Below are 22,528 nucleotides of genomic sequence, written 5' to 3'. Positions count from 1 at the left end.
CCTGGGATGGTACCTGCAGTTGTGCATTTTTAACAAACTCCCAGTTGAATCTGATACCATTGGTCTGTCCTTTAAATAGCAAGGAATATCCTATATACAAGGCAGTGTGTTTTGACCAAAACTATACCCCGTTATAAATGTTACATTTTCACCATACTTTTGATTGTTATTCATTTGAGCTATGTACATTGTAGCCCCAACGGAGTGAGGGCTCTGAGTGTGGTAAATAAGTAATTTAGAAACAGAATATGGAGGGGTTTTGTTTTTAAGATTTTTTTTTTATGTTTATTTTTGAAAGAGTGCAAGTGGGGGAGGGGCAGAGAGAGGGAGGCAGAGGAAACAAAGCAGGCTCTGTGCTGACAGCAGAGAGCCCAATGTGGGGCTCAAACTCACAAACCGTGAGATCCTGACCTGAGCCGAAGTTGGATGCTCAACTGACTGACCCAGCCAGGCGCCCCATGAAGGTTTCTCTTTTGCCTGTGACAGTGATAAAAAATTACTAAGAAATCTTTGAATTGCTGGTATGTCAGTAGTACAGCTCTCCCGTTATCCTTGCCGACAGAAGAATAGTAGTGTTTTCTTACATTGCTAACAATTGTCTTATTTAGTCTGCGGTAAAAGACCTAAAATGATGAAACTAAAATCTCTAAAGAATCATCGTAAGAATAATTAATGAAAATAATGTGAAGTTTAAGTTCTGACCCTTAACACTGGTATGACCTTAGGCAGGTGGTTATAATGGCAGTTCTATCTTCCTGTAGCATAGTTGAGGCTCACATAGTTTCAGAAAGGACTGTTACAGATTGTTATACTGTAGTGTGACATTAACTGTTATAGCATATTTACTAAATCAAACAATTTAGACAGAAGGTTTTGAAACCACAGATCTCTTTTTTTAAGCTTTTATAACGTTGGCAGTAGAAGCGCATAACCGTTGGAAAGAATTGCTTGGAAGAGTACCAATGGCCAATAACAGTAGAAGAAATTCAAATTCTAATGAGTTTCCAGTCCAGGTAGTAGAATAGTTAAATTTCTGTTAAGTTTAAAATTGGTTGTAGAGGGGCGCCTGGGTGGCGCAGTCGGTTAAGCATCCGACTTCAGCCAGGTCACGATCTCGCGGTCCGTGAGTTCGAGCCCCGCGTCGGGCTCTGGGCTGATGGCTCAGAGCCTGGAGCCTGTTTCCGATTCTGTGTCTCCCTCTCTCTCTGCCCCTCCCCCATTCATGCTCTGTCTCTCTCTGTCCCAAAAATAAAAAAAAAAATAATAATAAAATAAAATTGGTTGTAGAATTGTCACTTGATTCATACTAAAGTTGATAGAGTTTTTCTTCTTACTCTTAGGTGGGAGGTTTTAAATTGAGGTCTCTTTTGATTGTTTGTAGGAAGAAGATGTTGACTTCCTGGCCAGATTTTCTAAACTGGTAAATGGAATGGGACAGTCCTTGATAGTTAGTTGGACTAAATTAATTAAGAATGGGGATATCAAGAATGCTCAAGAGGCACTACAAGCTATTGAAACAAAAGTGGCCCTGATGCTGCAGCTACTAATTCATGAAGATGATGACATCTCTTCTAATATTATTGGATTTTGTTATGATTATCTTCATATTTTGAAACAGGTAAGTCCTTGTTTTAATCTTTTTGTCCAGTACATAATATAGAAGAGCCACAGAGAATTGAAAAATATAGGAAAAAAGAAAATACCTGTCATTCTACTAGCTAGCTACATTTACTGTTAAATATTAATGTCTTTCCATCTTCTTTTTTTTCCAACTTCTTAGCCAGAAAACAAGAATGGCCAGAATCTAAAATTTGCTAGATTTTAACAAGCTCCAGAATTAGCTGTAGGTTTACGTTATTTTTTCATTTTGAATCTGTGTATGTTTGTTTTTAAGTAGGCTCCATGCCAAGCGTGGAGCCCAACTCAGGGCTTGAACTCAAGAACCTGAGATCAAAACCCGAGCTGAGCTAAGAGTCGGATACTTTAATCGACTGAGCCACCCAGGTGCCCCTGTGCTTGGTTTTAAATATAGTAGAAATTTTGTTAAACATCATTCGTTATTTTAACTAAATATACATTATATCTTATAAATAATTTTTTACAATTAAAAATCTCTCCTTACAGAGTTGTTTCCAATAAGGACTTAAAATGTAGACAGTAATAGTCTCCATGTTAGGGCTTGTAGCCATTTATTTATTTTTGTTCATTTTTTTCTTTTAATATTTATTTTTGAGAGAGAGAAAGCATGCATGCAAGCATGGGGAGGGGCAGAGAGAGAGGGAGTCAGAATCTGAAGCAGGCTCCAGGTTCTGACAGACGGCACAGGGCCCAACGTGGGACTCAAACTCACAAACTGTGACCAGAGTGGAAGTTGGAGGCTTAACCAACTGAGCCACCCAGGCGCCCCTGCTTATTTTTGAGAGAGAGAGAGTAGAGGAGGGGTAGAGAGAGGGAGAGAATCCCAAGCAGGCTCCGTGCTGTCAGCACAGAGCCCTACAACATGGGGCTTGATCCCACAAACCATGAGTTTATGGCCTGAGCTGAAATCAAGAGTTAGACGCCCAACCTACTGGGCCACCCAGGTGCCCTGAGAAGTTGCTGATTTTTTTGTTGTTGTTTTAAAGCGTTTTTTTTATTTTACTTATTTTGAGAGAGCACAAGCAGGGGAGGGGTAGAGAGAGAGGGAGAGAGAGAGAATCCCAAGCAGCTTCCACACTATCAGTGGGCTTGAACTCACGAACCGAACTGTGAGATCATGACCTGAGCTGAAATCAAGAATCGAACACTTAAGTAACTGAGCCACCCAGCTCCTCAAGAAGTTAGTAATTTTTAAAAGGCTGCAGGCCCTAGGGTGCCTAGTGGCTCAGTGATTAAGCATACAACTCTTTATTTTGGTTCAGGATGTGATCTCATGGTTCCTGAGATCGAGCCCCACATCTCTGCACTAACAATGCAGAGCCTGCTTGGGATTCTCTCTCTGCCCCTCTCTCTGTCTCTCTCACTCAAAATGAATAAGTAAATTTTTTTTTTCAATCACACAGCAGGGCAGATTTATTAAAAACAAATTAATAACTTCTCATTATGTCATTAGATGAGAAAACCATTGCTATTTTATTTACATTTGATTAGTTGAATCAAGTCCAGCTTAAAATGATTTTTTTCCAAACTGAGTTTAGCTTCTGTATTATTGTTGAAAACATAACACATGTCTGCATACATACCTTAAGAAATTTCAGGTAACGGAAAGATGTGAAGAAAGTTAAAATGACTATTGGTGATTCCACTGTATGTCTCTTAATGGATTTCTAGCATTTTTTTTTTTTTGCCTTGTTTGAAAATAAGGGAAGACCATACTTTACTGTCCTGTAAACTTCTTTGCTGAATACATTATGAATAATCCTTAGAGTTGAAATTCATCTATGTGTCAAGTTATTTACTAGAAATGGACTTGCTAGATTTTAGGTTAGGTGCATTTTAAATACAGAAAGGTACTACCAAACTGCCCTCCACAAAAGTTGTGTGCATGTTTTAAAAGGTCTTAATTGATGAAAAAAACATTTTGATGAGTACGACTTTAGGAAACCTAATAAATTATTGCTTGCTTTTTTTTTTAACAGCTTACAGTGCTCTCGGATCAGCAAAAAGCTAATGTAGAGGTAATTGACTTATTTTTGCTTCTTATAAAGTGATACCAGAATTTGTGACTGCAGTCTGTCTTGAAATACAACAACTTCAAAATATGTCAAAGGAAACTGACCCAAGATATTTATTAATTTTAGGCAATCATGTTGGCCGTTATGAAAAAACTGACTTACGATGAAGAATATAACTTTGAAAATGAGGTAAGAATTTTTGTTGGGAAGAAATCAGTTTTATTTACTTACCTCAAATTAACATTTTCAGTTTTGCTTAGAGTTCTTTAAATAAAACAAATATTTTAACACTCTTGCTTATATTGACCTCCACCTTAGGTGAAATTAATAGAAGCCTCATAATCCTTCATAATACCCTCAAAAAATGCCTGTTTGGTATTTTATCCCTTTTTAAAACACTTATTGTAGCATTGAACTTCGTAAAATATTAACAATACAAATGCTGATCATATCTCACTTTGTATTTAATAGAAGTGATGAGTTGAGACCTTGTCAGTGGACCTCAGATCATAAGTGTCTATGGGAAAGTGGGAATGAAGCACTTAACTCTCTGGACTTCTTGTAGCTACAAGTCTTGTCCAGGGTTGCCAGTGAGTTATTTTACACACAAGGATCGTCAAGTGCTTTCTATCAACTCGAGCGTGGTTTATGCTATTTTGCAATGTGCTAAGTGTTCAATTCCCCATCTGAGGCTTTCAAAAACTTTGGACTATAAAAAGGTAATGGTGATGATAATGAACAAATTGCACACTTTAGTACAAAACTTGTTATATACAATATCTTTATAAGATATTACAAGATACAAGGAGTATGAATAAGGTGGTGAAGCTTTCGTGAAGCCCATTGTGAATCCATTCTGCCTCTAGGTTCTTGTCCTTAACCTCCTCCCTATACTGTTTCTGGCTCTAGGCTTTTGAGGGCTAGGGCTGTGTTCAGAAATGTTTGTTGTGAGCAGGGGAGGAAAGGCTACTAAACGTAGTAATTTTTCCTACGTAAATGTTAATGAAAAAAGTACATACTAAATTTACAAATGCAGAAAACTATGAGAATGAACCATTTACATGAATTTTAAGGTCTTTTAAGTTTTAAAATGAGAATTTAAAAATCTGTCTTAGGGTGAAGATGAAGCCATGTTTGTAGAATACAGAAAACAACTGAAGTTGTTGTTGGACAGGCTTGCTCAAGTTTCACCGGAGCTACTGCTGGCTTCTGTTCGCAGAGTTTTTAGTTCCACACTGCAGTAAGTGTGTGCCTGTTTTTGTAAGTGGCCTACCTCTTCCCTTTTCTCCGTGATGATGGTCTACAATGCATGATTCGTGTAATTTATTAATCTTTGGTACTTACCAAGGTCTTATGTTGTATGTGAAGCAATGCATTTGACTCCAATTATCTTTTTTTTAATCCCTGTATAGGTAACCTGCAGTGTTATATTAGTTTCAGGTGTACATTATAGTGATTCAGCTTTACACATTACTCGGTGCTCCTCACCATGAGTGCACTCTTAATCCCTTTCACCTATTTCATCCCCTCCCCTTCCCCCCTCTGGTAACCATCAGTTTATTCTCTAGTTCTCTTTTGTTTATTTGGTTTGTCTTTCTCTCTTTTTATCTTTTTCCTGTGTCTGTTTTGTTTCTTAAATTCAACATACGAGTGAAGTCATTGGGCATTTGTCTTTCTCTGGCTTATTTCACTTAGCATTATCCTCTCTAGCTCCGTCCGTGTTGTTGTTGTCTCCATTTATGATGATCCTTGTGGGGAAACACTGCTTTTGGAACATAAACAGCGAAATGTATCACGAGTCATTTCTAATTTTGTGATGTAATTTTGTTGCCTGTTAAAATTAACCATTACTATAATTTCTTAATAATTAAAGAGGCTTTTGTTGGTGTTCTGTAGAATGTTTACATGCAGATGTCATGTACATGTTCTCTCTTGGTAGGAATTGGCAGACTACACGTTTTATGGAGGTTGAAGTAGCAATAAGACTGCTGTATATGTTGGCAGAAGCTCTTCCAGTATCTCATGGTGCTCACTTCTCAGGTGATGTTTCAAAAGCTAGTGCTTTGCAGGATATGATGCGAACTGTAAGTATACTACAGATCATTTATTTTGAACATAATTTTCTGTTTTCACTGCAAGCTAATGGGAGTTCCTTAATTAGCATCTGTTAATACTGGGGTATTTTGATGTTACAATGAATTAAGGACAGATGTCTTAACTTTTTTCTGCTCCAGTTGGTAACATCAGGAGTTAGTTCCTATCAGCATACATCTGTGACATTGGAGTTCTTCGAAACTGTTGTTAGATATGAAAAGTTTTTCACAGTTGAACCTCAACACATTCCATGTGTCCTAGTAAGTATATATTTTATCCTCAGTTTCTGGGTTTTTTTCCAGGTATTTCTGCTAATGAGCAGATAGTAGTCTATTTTTATAAATTTTCTTGGAGCCAGAAGCTCTCAGAAACTCTTGAATACACTGAAACCGACCCCTCCTCTATTTCTTTAAAATAGACAGTTTCTGGCTTAATCAGTCATCTAAAACAAGTCCTCCAGGGCCTATTGGTGTCCTCAAGAATTATTTGTTAAATATACCAGGTTCCTGCCTTCTGGGAGCTAAGAAGTAAAATTTGATGGGAACAAACATGTATTGTGACAATAACAATAAAAGCCGTAAGTGAGTGCAGAAGTAGTGAAAGTGTCTCCGTTTCCTTAGATGGCCTTCTTAGATCATAGGGGTCTGCGGCATTCTAGTGCCAAAGTGCGGAGCCGAGCTGCTTACCTGTTTTCCAGATTTGTCAAGTCTCTAAAGTAAGTATGAAATATCAGCTGTTATGTGTCCTTTTTAAGATTATTAAATACGACCTATAAATTATTTTCTAAAAACCTATTGTAGATTTGGTTCTATTTGTTCTAAGGCTTTTTTTTTAATGAAATGTTCTTTTTTGGTATCATAATGTTAGGACTTCATTTACTATTCATTAGCCCCGGTACTTTGTAAATAAAGCATACCTTTATATAGAACAGCTGTCATCATTAACGGCATTAGTTATTTAATTTTTTTTTTTAATGTTCATTATTCACTTGTGTGAGAGAGAGAGAGCATGAGCAAGGGAGGGAGAGAGACGGAGGGAGACACAGAATCCAAAGCAGGTTCTAGGCTCTGAGCTGTCGGCACAGAGCCTGATGTGGGGCTCAAACTCATGAGCTGTGAGATCATGACCTGAGCTGAAGTCAGATGTAATGGCATTAGTTATTTATTTAGCCAACAGTTTTATTGGTGTTATAACTGTATGCATTCTTTGAAATTCTAAAGAATATATTTCTTATTCTTAGAAATAAATTTTTTAACCTAATCTGTTTTTTTTGGGGGGGGGTATGAAAACTCATTCTAAGGCTTATAAGGTTGTAATTTTAAAAAATCATAGCTAGTCTTAATGATTACACTGACTAACGTAGAACAGAACTTTTTTTTTTTTTTTTAGTTCTGCCCTTTATAAAGGGGGATTTGGTATTTTGAGCACTATTTACATAATTGTGATTTTTTTCTTTTGCCTTTTTTCAGTAAACAAATGAATCCTTTCATTGAGGATATTCTGAATAGGATACAAGATTTATTAGAGCTTTCTCCACCTGTAAGTATCTATCTTTCCAAATTACAGATTCTCTCCAAATATCATTGAAGCCATACGTGCCTTTAGCCTTTAATGCTAATGCCTTGTAGGCAGTTTTCTTAATGAAGGGTCAGGGTGGCAGAGAGGAAGAGGGTGTGTGCAAGGGTTAATTACTTCTGTTTACCAAAATTCTGTTGGGATTAGTAAACATCATACTAGAATTAATAAAATAGTGATAGAAAATAATCAGGAGTTGACTGATAAATTTGGCAGAATGAGATATGGTCTGTTCTCACTGTTAAATGTTGGAAGTATCTTACGGAGAAGGAAAAATTTAATTTCTAAATTTTTTCTTATTTAGTATATGATCATATTAGCCATTCTAAGTGACTGCTACCAGTAGAGTGACTTTTTTTGAGTAATTTAAGGCTTTGGCTAAAAATGTTTAAATGCTGGTTGATATTTTGGTATTCATTTCATCAGAAAGATTTAAATTGAGATACTTTGTAAGTATATTTTGACCTCTACATGTTTTTGTACACTGACGTTGACTCATTTTTTTCATAAACTTTGATAAAAGTTCCTACTAGGGGCGCCTGGGTGGCACAGTCGGTTGGGCGTCCGACTTCAGCCAGGTCACGATCTCGCGGTCTGTGAGTTCGAGCCCCGCGTCAGGCTCTGGGCTGATGGCTCAGAGCCTGGAGCCTGTTTCCGATTCTGTGTCTCCCTCTCTCTGCCCCTCCCCCGTTCATGCTGTGTCTCTCTCTGTCCCAAAAATAAATAAACGTTGGAAAAAAAAAAAAATTTTAAAAAAAGTTCCTACTAAAGCTTCCACTTGAGAAGTGTTAAACATAAAATAATACTTTTGTTCTTTTCATTGAATATCAAAACTTAGGGTTCAGTGGTTACATAATTTCACTGAATGAAAGATTACTAATGAATTATATGCTTAAATTGTCTTGGCATATTACAAAACCCTATACATGAAAGAACTTCACCTAATTAATGCCAGTTTTCCTTGGCAGCTTTACAGTGACCTTATAAGACCTAGGCATTCAGAAAGTTTTATGTAGCAATATCATCTTATACATATTAGAAATCTTTGATTTTTTATACTGTTTGTATAAACAAGGGCTTAAACTATAGCTGCAATCCCTTTTTAGTACATAAAAACACTTTGTTTAGAGGCTTTTACTGAATGTTGTCTGCTTAATAGGGTCACGAGTACCCATTTTTAAGTACCGTTAATTAACTCATTTATTTTTTATTTTAAATATTTATTTTTGAGAGAGAGAACATGAAGGGGGGAGGTTGGGTAAGGGAGACCGAAGACCTGAAGTGGGCTGTGCACTAACAGCAGTGAGCCTGATTCAGGGCTCAAACTCACCAACTGTGAGGTCGTGACCTGAGTCGAAGTTGGATGCTCAACCAGCTGAGCCACCCGGGTGCCCCAGGACCTGATATCCATATAGCTGCTTTATCTTGGTGTTTTTAACCCCTAAAGCAGTGATTAGTCCTAGTGGTACTTAAATGCTTTACTACTTCTATATGGGGACATGCTTCTTTTAATAAATGAGGTACTCTTTTATATAAAATCACCACATAATTTGTTCTAAAACTAGATTTTTATGTAAATTTTTTTAAGTTTATTTATTTTGAGAGAGAGAGAGAGTGCAAGCAGGGGAGAGGCAGAGAGAGAGGGAGACTCTCAAGCAGTCTGCACTGTCAGTGCAGAGCCCAGCACAGGGCTCTGATTCATGAAACTGTGGGATCATGACCTTAGCCGAAATCAGGAGTCGGACTCTCAACCAACTGAGTCACCCGGGCACGCTTTTTATGTAATTTTTCTTAGGTTTATTTATTTTGGGAGAGACAGAGACAGGGAGAGGGGCAGAGAGAGAGGGAAACAGAGAATCCCAAGCAGGCCCTGCACTGTCAGTGTGGAGCCCCATGCGGGGCTCGATCTCACGAAACTGAGATCAAGACCTGAGCTGAAATCAACAGTCTGATGCTTAACCAACCGACTGAGCCACCCAGGTGCCCCATGTGATTTTTTAACAGGGAGCTTTAGTGTTGGATCCAGAGTGCACTCTGGTATTTTCACCCTCCTTTTGATCCCTCCCAAAGTAAAAAGTAATAAAAATCATTAACATAATGTAAAAAAATAATAAAAGTCATTAATAAGAATTGACCAGTGTATGGGATAATTACCTGTGCTTGAATGAGAACTATTTCTTCCATACGCAGTCTTATTTTCATACATTCTAAAGTAACAACTGGTGTGTGTATGTATGTGTGTGTGTGGTGTGTTTATTGTGTGGTTTTTATTGTTATTCAATTCTTAAATACTCCTCAAAATATTTACCTGTGTGATCTTTGTATTAACATTCAGAACACCTTTACACATCTCATTCGCCTCGTAACAGTTTTACAAATAAGATTGTTCTCAAAAGTGAACAAGTTAGAAGGTAACTAATAATTTATATGACAGTTTACTGTTTTATCAAGGATAGAATTAGACCTTTGATCTTTTGACCTCAAATTCCATTCTCTTTCCATTATGTGGTACTGGGAGAAAATTTGTTTTTGGTAAGTACTTGATCCACTTTTTAATAATGAGTTGATGTGATAGATTGTATCTCCTGTCCCTATCGCACTAATTGTACTTAAATGAGGGGAACTGAACAACGATAAACACCAGTAGGATTAAATTTCTTTCTAGGAGAATGGTTACCAGTCTTTGTTGAGCAGCGATGATCAACTCTTTATTTATGAGACAGCTGGAGTGCTGATTGTTAACAGTGAATATCCTGCCGAACGGAAACAAGCATTAATGAGAAATCTGTTGACCCCACTAATGGAGAAGTTTAAAATTCTGTTAGAAAAGTTGATGCTGGCACAAGATGAAGAAAGGCAGGCATCACTAGCAGACTGTCTCAACCATGCCGTTGGATTTGCCAGGTGAGTGTGATTGCAGTTAAGATTGTAAAGTGAGTATGCACACACAGAACACACACCAAGAACCATTTACTTGGATCTTTTAGCACTGGGTGCACACGCACACACACACAAAATAATTGGGCACACATATCCATGTTTTGAAAACTGTATTGTCCAGAAAATTATTTAAACCTTTCTTCTCTATATCCAATAAATTAGAAGATTTAACTGAAGAAGGGACTAGGTCACATAACATTTTGCATTTCTGGTTTGATAACTATCCAAATCCTTGATCATCTGACTTCTTTGGTATAAGTTGATTGTATATTTAGGGGGGTTAACTGAAGAGTTTATATACTAATGACGTGGAGACATCTTGAATCAGTTTAGATACTTAAACCAACTTGAGCTACTCAGGCACCCCTGGATCAGTCTTGGTTCTTTAAAGATGAAGTCTTGAGGTTTCTTTCTAGCTCTTGCATTGTGTCCTGAAGACCACCCCAACTGCCTTTTTTTTCCTCTTTGCCCATATATTTTATTGGCAGACAATAATGTATGAAAGCTGGAGTGGTTGCTAATGGGAAATTGCTCTATAGAATACTTCAGTGTAAAAGCTAATGTTAGGATATATAAATAACTTGAATTCTAAAGACTGTTTTCTAAATTTAAGTCAGTAGTTTGCAGATTGTCTAATATAGCCCAGTCATAGTAAGTGTATTTTTTTTCTCTTTTCTGCTTGCTTTATCAGGATTTTAGTAAAACATTTAAGTAGAATTTCATTAGAAGGCTTGTATTAATGACCTGTCATTCGTTTAACCTGAGCCTATTCTGGAATGGTAGCTAGAAGCGATAGTATGCAAATAACTGTATTAGCCGAACATGGAAGCAGTTGTGACATAGAAAGTAGATAATTGGCAGGGCACCTGGGCAGTTCAGTCAGTTGAGTGTCCAGCTCTTGATTTCTGCTCAGGTCACGATCTCATGGTTTGTGAGTTCGAGCCCGCATTGGGCTCTGTGCTGACGGCGTAGAGCCTGCTTGGGATTCTCTCTCTTCTTCTCTGTCTGCCCTTCCCCTGCTTGCTTGCCTGCTCGCTTGCTCTCAAAATAAATGAATAAACTTAAAAAAAAAAAAAAAAAAAAAAGAATTGGCTTCTTAGTTCTGTCAGTTGTGTGATTTATTGTGTTTTGGGTTTTTTTTAAATAATATTTATTTTTGAGAGAAGCACAGCGTGAGTGGGGGAGGAGCAGAGAGAGAGGAAGACACAGAATCCAAAGCAGGGTCCAGGCTCTGAGCTGTCAGCACAGAGCCTGATGCAGGGCTCGAACCCACAAACTGCGAGATCATGCCCTGAGCTGAAGTTGACCCTCAACCGACTGAGCCACCTAGGCGCCCCAATTGTGCATTATTTTTAATTACTCCATAAAACTTCCAAAGAATAAAGCTAAAACTAGTTGCTTGATTTTGCTTATGTAGTCGAACCAGCAAAGCTTTCAGCAACAAGCAGACTGTGAAACAATGTGGCTGTTCCGAAGTTTATCTGGACTGTTTACAGACATTCTTGCCAGCACTCAGTTGCCCCTTACAAAAGGATATTCTCAGAAGTGGAGTTCGGACTTTCCTTCATCGAATGATTATTTGCCTAGAGGAAGAAGTTCTTCCATTCATCCCGTCTGCCTCAGAACACATGCTCAAAGATTGTGAAGCAAAAGACCTCCAGGAGTTCATTCCTCTTATCAACCAGATTACAGCCAAGTTTAAGGTACCACAGACCTTCAGAGCTCAGAGAATCACCTGACTTACAAATTAGACATATTTTGGCATTTGCCCCTTGGCTTATTTTTTCTTTAAATATAAGTCACTTGAGGGCATGGACCATAGGTCTTGTTGTCAACCCCTGTCTAGCACACTGCCTGACACATAGGACATCCTTAATAAATGTTTTAGTAAAAACATTTTTTCTGCTCTTTGCAAAAGGAAACTATTAGTCTGCTCTTTTAGAAGAGCAAATAAAAATGACATTGAGTACTAACGGTCTAGGGGTAAATGAAAAGGATTGTAACTTGGGTACCCAAGCCGGAGTTTGAAATTAATTCAGTGTACTAAAGTCACTTTTATTGTACAGGAGATTTAAGGCAAATAAAAGCCGCGTAATAAAATTTACTAACGGTGCTTTCTGTGTTCAAAATCTGTTCTAAGCCTTTTTTTGTACATTCATTCAATCCTAACAGCCCTAGAGATAACTGTATTTTATATATGAGGAAATTGAGACGAAGATGTTAAGGAGTTTGCCAAAAAGCATGTAAAGCCTTGAAAGCCCAATCATATAAATTCTGCTAAAAATTTAGCAAAATAGAATTCGTTTCTTGAGAATTTAAATTTGAATATATTCCATGGCGATACTTGATGGTGAAATACGTCTGAGTCCCTATTATTTTAACCTGAATCTTGGGCTGTAGGTAATGAGCTAACAATTTTGAAGATTTCAATAATGCACATGTTCAATGTAGATTTTTGTTTTGACATTGGTATTTGCTAACAAAATTATGTAAATATATTAAATTCTGGATAAAGACTATGTAAAACATGTTTTTTCTGTTTCATATAAATTATCCTACTCGTTTCTGAAGTAGTAATAGTTTTTTTTATCTTCAGATACAGGTATCTCCTTTTTTACAGCAAATGTTCATGCCTCTGCTTCATGCAATTTTTGAAGTGTTGCTCCGACCAGCAGAAGAAAATGACCAGTCTGCTGCTTTAGAGAAGCAAATGTTGCGAAGGAGTTACTTTGCTTTCCTGCAAACAGTCACAGGCAGCGGGATGAGCGAAGTCATAGCAAATCAAGGTGGGCGTGCTGATACTGTCTGCTCGAGGCCTTGTCACAGTTGCAGTTGCACGTCTGTAGGAGTAAGAGCTCATTGAAGTGAATACCAAACTTCTAAGGTGGTTGTATGTTCGCACCTGGGTTGACAATTTATTATCATCAAGGTGAAAATCTATTTCATGCAGAGGACCTTAAAATTAATTTGTATTCGGTTCCCTTTTTCCTAGGGCAGTATTTTTTTTTTTTAATATTTGTAGTTTTAATTATTTTTTTAAGTTTATTTATTTTGAGAGAGACAGACAGTATGAGCGGGGGAGGGCAGAGAGAGGAGGAAGAGAGAATCCAAAGCAGGCTCCACGCTGTCAGCACAGACCCCGACACGGGGCTCAAACCCCCAAAACAGCGAGATCATGACCTGAGCTGAAACCGAGAGTCAGATGCTTAACTGACTGAGCCACCCAGGAGCCCCCTCGGGCAGTTTTCTTTAATTGGTTCTTTAGTAGTATAAATAGCATGGTGGCAACTTACCAGCATTGACCTGACAATTGAGTCTCACTGGCCAGCTTGCCATCTTGAAATTAAAAATAAATGGGACAGTATGGATCAACATAGAGAATTTTGCTATATAAGAAATCCAGAGGTCAGGATAACAAGAGAATAATTACTTTTTAATGTTTTATGCTTAAAATTTAGCCAAGTTAATAAAAATTGAGGGATCTTACCAATTCTGTAAATGCTTTTGTCTTGTTACGCTATATGAAGTGAAAGCTTCAGGTTGCTTTTCTAGGTCTTTTAAAAATTAAACTCAAGTTTTTATTTTGCTTCAGGTGCAGAAAATGTAGAACGAGTTCTGGTTACTGTTATCCAAGGAGCAGTCGAATATCCAGATCCAATTGCCCAGAAAACGTGTTTTATCATCCTCTCCAAGTTGGTAGAACTCTGGGGTAAGATGATTAAAGCAAAACAAAACACTTCATTCCACAGCTTGTTTCCTAAGACTCTTAGAGATGAAGTGGAACCCCAGCTATATCATGGACGAGAGCTGGGAGTTGATTTTCCCCTCATGATAGTTGACTTTCTTTTTATGCAAGATGAACATTTGACTTTTCTTGACAGGAGGTAAAGATGGACCAGTGGGATTTGCTGATTTTGTTTATAAGCACATTGTCCCTGCATGTTTCCTAGCACCTTTAAAACAGACCTTTGACCTGGCAGATGCACAAACAGTATTGGTAAGCACCTCAGAATCTTTGTTCACCTTGTGTACATCTCATGTATTCTAATTCACAGTTTACTTAATGCCAGATTGACTATATTAGTCTCATTGGCCCACCCCCACCTTTTTTTAAATTTCAAATTAGGATTCACTTTTAAAAGGTTGATCTCTTCTGGATCTTTTGTGGGTTCTTACTGAATCCTGATACTGAAGTTTAGAATATAAAATCCAGCTCCTTCAACTTTAACAGTCCTTTTTCAAGGACTGTGAAAGGATACATTATATAAACATTCTTTAAAGCTTGGTTAAGTTATACTTTTCCACTGCTTTCATTCTAAACCTTGCTCTTAATGGTATTTTCCTAACCATTAAAAGTAACTTTCTCTTGCTCAAGTAATAGTTTCCCTAGCTCTTACTTTCAAAATACTTAATTTCAAGCAGTGCCCTTTAACCATTTCCCCAAAACCTAGTAAAAGCTAGTTTTTGTCATTTGATTTACTGCATTAAGACAGCATTTTTGTATTTTTTCCCTTTTTCTCTCCAACCCACTTACTCCACATGCTGGTCACCTTCCTTCCTCTGTCTCTTGTTTGGAAGTAATTGTTAATGAGCAGTGGCCAGGGAAATAAAAAGACAAGTGGGATCACTAACCAAAAATTGACTGTATTAAAATTCTCAACCTTGTTGTTCATAGGCTTTGTCTGAATGTGCGGTGACATTGAAAACAATTCATCTCAAACGGGTAAGCTTTGTACTCCATGCCCCTTCATTTTCATCTTACACATAGATTTGTTAACATTTTGGGATTTTTTTTTTTTTTTTAGAAAAGCACAAGCGGGACAGGGGCAGGGGAGAGAGAGAGAATCTCAAGCAGGCCCCACGCTTAGTGCTGAGCCCAACATAGGGCTTGATTCCACAACGCTGGCATCATGACCTGAGCCTAAATCAAGAGTTGGACACGAGCCCCCCAGGCACTTTGCCAAGCACTATTCAAAAGCTTTATATTTCTTAACTCATCCACTCCTCACAATAACTTCCATTTTTCATATGGGAAAACTGAGGTTCAGAGAGGTTAGGTAACCTCAAGTTACTAGGAATTTGCCAGAGTCGGACTTCAAACCAAAGCAGTCTGACTCCAGACTCTCTGTTCTTAATCACAATGCCATATTGTGTTTGAAGTATACATGTGTTGTTCTAATTCATTTTTATGCATTATTTTAATATCAAGAAAATAATTGAGTTCTAATTATCTTAATTTTTAGGGCCCAGAATGTGTTCAGTATCTTCAACAAGAATACCTGCCTTCCTTGCAAGTAGCTCCAGAGATAATTCAGGTAAGAGTTGTCCCAGCAGATTCCTTTTAATTTAATTAAAGAAATATGACTGTGTAGTTCAATTTATATTTGGATTCAAGAAAGTCAAGCTGCATTCAACTTGTTGTTTTACTGTATACAGGATAGTAAGAGTTAAAACTTCGGGGGTATGTGAAACTGAATGGGAAAAAATTGTATTTTTATTTTCACTAAAGTTTAACCAGAAATTTAATTTCCTACCATGGTGTAGGTGACAGATCATAATACCATTCCCATTGCCTGTGACTTTGTCCCCGGTCGAAATCACAGATGTTTTCGTTTCACATTAGTTGTTCCAGGAATCTCAAAATACTGTGTACGCTCCAAGATTTTGAAATTTCAAGTTAAGATAACACCCCTAGACCTTGTTGTCTCAGTCAGCATCTCTTACTGTTCCACCACATATCAAAAATATTTTTGATAACCAGAAGTCATTATAATTAGTTTCCTTTCTAATCCCATGTGTTATAAATGTATATATTTTTTAAATTTTTTTAATGTTTATTTATTTTTGAGAGAGAGAAAGAGAGGCAGAACGTGAGCAGGGGAGGGGCAGAGAGAGGGAGACACAGAACCTGAAGCAGGCTGCAGGCTCTGAGCTGTCAGCACAGAGCCCGATGCGGAGTTTGAACTCACAGACCGTGAGATCATGACCTGAGCTGAAGTCAGACACTTAACCAACTGAGACACCCAGTATTTTAAAAAAAACATTCTAGGGGTGCCTGGATGGCTCAGTTGGCTAAGTGTCCAACTCTTGATTTTAACCCAGGTCATGATCTCCTGGTTCCTGGGTTCGAGCCCCACATCAGGCTCCATGCTGACAGTGTGGAGCCTGCTTGAGATTCTCTCTCTCTGCCCCTCACCCCCGCTCAAAATGAATTAAAAACAAAAACACAATGCTTTAAAAAAAAACAAAAAACTAAAAGTCCAGTGGGCTCCCCAGACTGCCAAAGGGCACCCAGCACACAAACCTGTTCTGAAGATTTGTGCTGGGTGGTTCATTTTACATGTGCCAAGCTTATCAATGCTTAATTTTTAAAATCTGAAACTGTATTTTGAAGTAAGTATCTGGAATGCAGTCTTACATTTTTATATATTACAAAGTAATTTTTTTAAAAAAATTTTTTTTTTTTTCCAACGTTTATTCATTTTTGGGACAGAGAGAGACAGAGCATGAATGGGGGAGGGGCAGAGAGAGAGGGAGACACAGAATCAGAAACAGGCTCCAGGCTCTGAGCCATCAGCCCAGAGCCTGACGCGGGGCTCGAACTCCCAGACCGCGAGATCGTGACCTGGTTGAAGTCGGACGCTTAACCGACTGCGCCACCCAGGCGCCCCACAAAGTAATTTTTATAATGGTATTCAGTTATTTTCTTGGCATGTAGTTACCCCAACTTACCTCGTAGCACATAGGTCTAATTGAGGTATCAGAGTTTTGATTACAACTAGAGTTAGACTCTCTTGAAGGGATTCTAAGAATTGTTCCTTCAGCAACAGTGTTTTTTAAAAGTTTTAGGGGCGCTTGGGTGGCTCAGTTGGTTGAGTGTCCGACTTCGGCTCAGGTCACGATCTCGAGGTCCGTGAGTTCGAGCCCCGCATCGGGCTCTGTGCAGACAGCTCAGAGCCTGGAGCCTGCTTCGGAATCTGTGTCTCCCTCTCTCTCTGACCCTCCCCCATTCATGCTCTGTCTCTCTCTGTCTCAAAAATAAATAAACGTTTAAAAAAAATTTTTTTTAAGTTTTTATCATGCTATTTTATGAAAGGCATTGAAAAAATTGAATGAAAAATAGGATAGATCTCACATAAGAGTAATCATTAATGAATTTATGGTCTCATTTCATAACATGCTATCTTTAACTTTAGAGGTATTAATGAATTTTCTTAGCTATAACTTGTTATATAAGTATAAGGTAATGTTTTAATGAAAGCAGTGACCTTCTTGCACATCAAAAATAGAAATATACCAGGTTAAGTAAAGGAAAACTATATTTCTGTCTAATAATTTGATCATAGAAGATAAGCATCCCCAGTTTTCCTTTTTTTTTCATATGTCTCATGACAACACTTTTTCAGAATTCTGTTAGAGCGCCTTAACTCTTTTTCTTTTGGTCTAGCTCTGCTCAGTTACTGCTCTTAGTGGGTGAGAACAGCCACAGCAATGCAGTTTTTGTCCCACTCTCCCTTCTCAGGCGTGAGTCAATCTTGTGGGAGAACCATGTTCTCAAAAGTGAAAGCAGTCTCTGAAAAGTATCACATTTGAAACGCCATAGAACCTTTTTTGCTGAGGACCTGTTAAGTTATCTGACTACTGTAGATTTGAAGCACCTTATGACAGATGACTAGATGAGTAAAATGTGGTATTTACATACAATTGAATACTATTCAGTCGTAAAGGAAGGAAATCCTGTCACATGCTACAACCTTGAGGGAGCCTTGAGAACATTCTGCTAAACGAAATAAGCCAGTCACAAAAAGATAAATACTGCATAATTTCACTTACATGAAGTACCTAAAGTAGTCCAACTCTCAGAAAGTAGAATGGTGGTGGCCAGGGGCTTGGTAAGGAAAGAAAGGGGGAGTTGATGTCCAGTGAGTATAGAATTTCAATTCTGCAAGATGAAAAGTTCCAGAGGTCTGCTGCACAACAGTGTGCAGAGAGTTAATGCTAATGTATAGCATTATGGTGGTTAAGATGCTCAGTTATATGGATTTTTTAAATCACAGTTTAAAAAAGAAAACTGTGGATTTGATTTACAGTGAATTTAATACAACTACATTCATTCTCTCTCTCTCTCTCTCTCCCCTCCCATCTGGGCCCCCCAGGAGTTTTGTCAAGCGCTTCAGCAGCCTGATGCTAAAGTTTTTAAAAATTACTTAAAGGTAGGTATTTGGAAAACTTACACATATTCATATCATAAGGTAATATTTTAGAGCTGAGAGAATGCATATTACAGGATACTGTGTCATACTGTAGTCTTACCAGTTATTACTTGTTTGGGGATTTCTTTGTTCTGAAACCGACTTCCAAGAACTTGCGGTTTTGGATGTTAATACTTCAGAGTTTTCTATAAAGTCCCTTTCAACTAAGCTGTTAGAAAAGATCATAAAAAGTGAGGTAAGCACACTGTGTATATGCTTGAACGCACTATGAAAATGCCAGTTTCCTTTTTATAGTGTGTGATGTAATTAGATAGGAGCTACAGGATTGGGACAAGTCATGTTTAAGAACATGTGCCCCCAGGGTGCCTGGGTGGCCCAGGAGTGTCCAACTCCTGACTTCGGTTCAGGTCACGATCTCACATTTCATGAGTTCGAATCCCGCATTGGGCTCTGCGCTGATAGCATGGAGCCTGCTTGGGATGCACACTCTCTGTCTCTCTCTCTCTCAAAATAAATATATTATAAAAAAAAAAAAAAAAAGGAACATGTGACCCTATTGAAATGAAAGAAAGGAACTAAAAATATAAAAACAGAAGTTAGAATTACTTGGTGTATCTTATTTTGAAACTTCTGAGTTTCAAACTTCTGAGTTCAAATCAGAGAACAAACTCTCTGATTTGGCAGTCAAGGCTCTTTTCACATTCATAAAATGAGTGAATTTTTTAAAAAACGCGCCAAGTTGGCAAGTACCAAATGCTTATTTGGCATTCATATTGACAATTTAAATTTGTAAGGCAGAACTGTCTTGCTGTCACCCAGGTAGTCATTCAGTACTGCATCATGACTTTTCACGTAACAGGTACTGTGCTAACTGCTGCAGATATCTGTACGAGTGACTTCTCTTGACTATAAAGAGTTTGTGCTCTGGAAATAAAATTCCAGTGTGACAGGATGAAGATGTGTTCTTTATTTTTATTACCTTCATTCAGAAAATTGGAGAGCAGAACACTATGCTAAATATGTTAGTAGCAAGTGACTTAATGAATGGCTACCAGGTTTTTTTTGTCCGAGGCATTCAGTAAAATTCCTAAGTCAGGGCCTTTGCTGAGGAAGTAAAGTGTGTCATGCTTGGGCTCCGGTTATAACATCTTCCCTTGCCAGTTTTTTCCCTAGTAGTGGTCTGTCAGCTTAAACTGACGAGAGTTTTGTAAGAAGATGATTGGGAGCTACTGGTTATCATTGGGAACCCTCCCCACTCCCATGTCCCTATAAAAAGCAAAGTGCCTGTAGAGGTAATCTCTGTTAAATAACTGATCAAACTGGATAAAAGGACTAAAACAAATTGTAACTGGCTATTAAAGGTATCTGTAAGCAGATGCAGGTACAGTGGCAGGCTTGTGCTCCAAAAATACTAATTCATGCAGCTGCAATTATACAAAGTCTGCTCCCAAGCCCAGCATCTCTTCAGTGCAAGCATTATCTCTGGGAGAGCACTGTTCTTGTTGGGAAAAGTGAATTCCTTCTTGTGTGCCTACTCTCTTTAGGTGTGATTGATCCTCATATCTTATAGATTCTCTCCTCCTCACTCTCACTTTGTCTCCCCTGCTGCTACTCCAGTATGTGTTTGTTACCTCACACTGATCTCCCTTCCCTTGTAGCCAAGCCTATTTGAAACACTGAATAGGGGGCACCTGGGTGGCTCAGTCGGTTAAGTGTCCGACTTCGACTCAGGGCATGATCTCACCGTCCGTGAGTTCGAGCCCCGCGTCAGGCTCTGTGCTGACAGCTCTGAGCCTGGAGCCTGTTTCAGATCCTGTGTCTCCCTCTCTCTCTGACCCTCCCCCATTCATGCTCTGTCTCTCTCTGTCTCAAAAAAAATAAAACATTAAAAAAATTAAAAAAAAAAAAAAAGAAACACTGAATAGTCCTCTGAAATCCATTCCCCTCATTCTTCATAAACCATATAGTTGACTACAAAACACGTTCGTGTTTCTTAGTTTGACATTCAGGCTTTTTGTTTTTTTATTTTGTTTTCTTATATTCTGATCTCAGACTGTCTTTCTAGTTTCTCTTGCAGGAGTGGTCTTTGCTGTTCTTCAACAGTTCTGCCTCATTTATGAATTCTACCCATTTTTTTAGGCTTACCTCAAGCATGGCCTCTTTGTAAGGCTCTGTTTTGCTCATATACCAATCCTTCTCTTCACTTAGTCAATAGATTTGTTCGATGAATGCCCAATCTGGTAGGTGCTAAGGACGCAGTGATGACTACAGTCCTTATCCTTAGTGAGTTTGCTGCCTATTTAGTCTGTCTAGTGCTCACTTAGCATGTACCTGACTGTGGAATATGGAAGGTAGTATGTACTATTGGGCCGGTCCCCAAAGCAGCCTCTAGCCTATTCATTCATTGTCTCCAATGGTGAATTGCAAGTATTGTTTTATAATCCAATGCATAATAAATTCCTTAAGGGATAACAGCTATTATCTTTAGCTCTGATGTGTTTATTTCTTCCTAAGAAGTTAATTTCCCAGCGTTGCCTTTGACAGTGTGCCAGTCAGCAAATGGTGTCCGAGCATGTTTTCTTCCGCACACTTGATTCTCCTAGCCTTAGAGTTCATACCATAGTTTCACTAATTTCCCGGCCAACATCAATATAAGTTACCACTAGATTTGGTCACATTGTCCAGAAAAAAAGTTCTTGTACCATGTGTGGATTTATGAAGCATGTAAAATGTTCTGAGTATTGACTGTATTTCGTAAAAGAGTGACTGGCCTTTACTGACTTGGAGCCATTCTTCACGTGATACCTTCTGACACCAGTGCTAATTGTACTGATACTTTATTTCCAGGTATTCTTCCAGAGAGCAAAGCCCTAAGGACTGGATCTCCCTGTGCCTACTTTATGATCAAGAATTCCAGTTAATAATTTATAAAGAAGCAGTTTTTGTGTGCCATTCACACTGGTCTTTTTAACATTGCTTTAAGCTTATTGCAGTATATGTATTGGAACTTTTCCTGTAAAATGGGTGTAATTTTCTCTGAATACAGGTATGTGACAACAAGAGAAGTTGCTTGCATGCCAGTTCAAATTGTTCTATATAAAAATGCTGTTAAAAGATACAGCACGGTTATCTTAGTACCCCCCCCTTTTTTTTTTTTACTGGAAATGTTAAATCCTTTATAAAGACCACATAGCAGGAAAACAGTGTACTTTTTTTCAATTGCTAAATATGTTTGAATATGTTAATTTCCTTTTATGTGTGCAGACTCCAAATATGGGGAGAATACAACAAATCAAAACTAATTTTTTGTAGATAGCCATTACATTTCTTTAAACTGTTTCGATGCCAATGTGTGTTCTACAAAAGAGAATGGTTTCATAAATTAACTGATTTAAGAGTAGGTGTCAGTGTTACACACTTTTTATAAAAAAAATAAATTTTACGTAGTGAAATCTACCATGTCTTTTTTGGAATTATTATAAATAGTCTTATTTTCTTATCTCTCCCTGATTTCCCATTTAAAGATTGCACATTTAGGCTTATGGATGATTATGCTCTCAAAACATTATATGCAACATAGTTCTGTTGGACTCTTTTTTTGTTTGTTTTTATATTCCTTATTTTGAGAGAGGGAAAATGAGTTTAGGAGGGGCAGAGAGAGAAGGAGAGAGAGAATCCCAAGCAGGCCCTTCATGGTCAACATGGGAGTCCATTGTGGGGCTTGAACTCACAAACCCTGAGCTGAAATTAAGAGTTGGTTACTTAACCGATGGAGCCACCCAGGTGCCTCTGTTAGACTTTTTTTTAAGATGCTAGAAAAAGCATGTTTCAATCTGTCAATAGAATTTAAAATCCAATTTCCCCCTCCTTTATTGGATTTACTTAGGACACTATACCTATGTGTTAATGAGGCTTACGAGTAGCTGCTCATTTAGTTACTAACAGTACTTACTGCTGTTTTTATTCATGGCTATGCAAGAAAGCAAGAGGAAAAGTATCAGTAAGTAGTATTGGAAAACTAAGAAAGGAGGGACAAACTGAACAGGAGAATTA

At 38.0% G+C, this 22,528-nt stretch overlaps 1 protein-coding gene across 2 annotated transcripts in view; it reads left to right on the top strand.

The window, feature by feature from the left end:
- The window catches only part of XPOT (exportin for tRNA), a 37,842-nt gene extending 15,911 nt beyond the window's left edge, over positions 1-21,931 (top strand). For both annotated transcript variants that reach the window (XM_086712908.1, XM_086712909.1), the window contains exons 9-25: positions 1,382-1,618; positions 3,618-3,656; positions 3,780-3,842; positions 4,769-4,893; positions 5,593-5,737; positions 5,888-6,007; positions 6,368-6,462; positions 7,217-7,286; positions 9,988-10,226; positions 11,680-11,965; positions 12,859-13,048; positions 13,855-13,971; positions 14,144-14,259; positions 14,938-14,985; positions 15,506-15,577; positions 18,419-18,475; positions 21,323-21,931. In XM_086712908.1, coding sequence (XP_086569034.1) covers positions 1,382-1,618; positions 3,618-3,656; positions 3,780-3,842; positions 4,769-4,893; positions 5,593-5,737; positions 5,888-6,007; positions 6,368-6,462; positions 7,217-7,286; positions 9,988-10,226; positions 11,680-11,965; positions 12,859-13,048; positions 13,855-13,971; positions 14,144-14,259; positions 14,938-14,985; positions 15,506-15,577; positions 18,419-18,475; positions 21,323-21,349 — 2,046 coding nt within the window. In that variant the 3' untranslated portion in view covers positions 21,350-21,931. The remainder of the gene's footprint in view (positions 1-1,381; positions 1,619-3,617; positions 3,657-3,779; positions 3,843-4,768; positions 4,894-5,592; positions 5,738-5,887; positions 6,008-6,367; positions 6,463-7,216; positions 7,287-9,987; positions 10,227-11,679; positions 11,966-12,858; positions 13,049-13,854; positions 13,972-14,143; positions 14,260-14,937; positions 14,986-15,505; positions 15,578-18,418; positions 18,476-21,322) is intronic.
- The last annotated feature ends 597 nt before the right edge of the window (positions 21,932-22,528 follow it).

This window comes from Puma concolor, chromosome B4, assembly GCF_028749965.1.
Source record: "Puma concolor isolate L17-30 chromosome B4, mPumCon1.1.hap2, whole genome shotgun sequence".
Lineage (NCBI taxonomy): Eukaryota > Metazoa > Chordata > Mammalia > Carnivora > Felidae > Puma > Puma concolor.
This window is presented reverse-complemented; position numbering and strand designations above follow the sequence as displayed.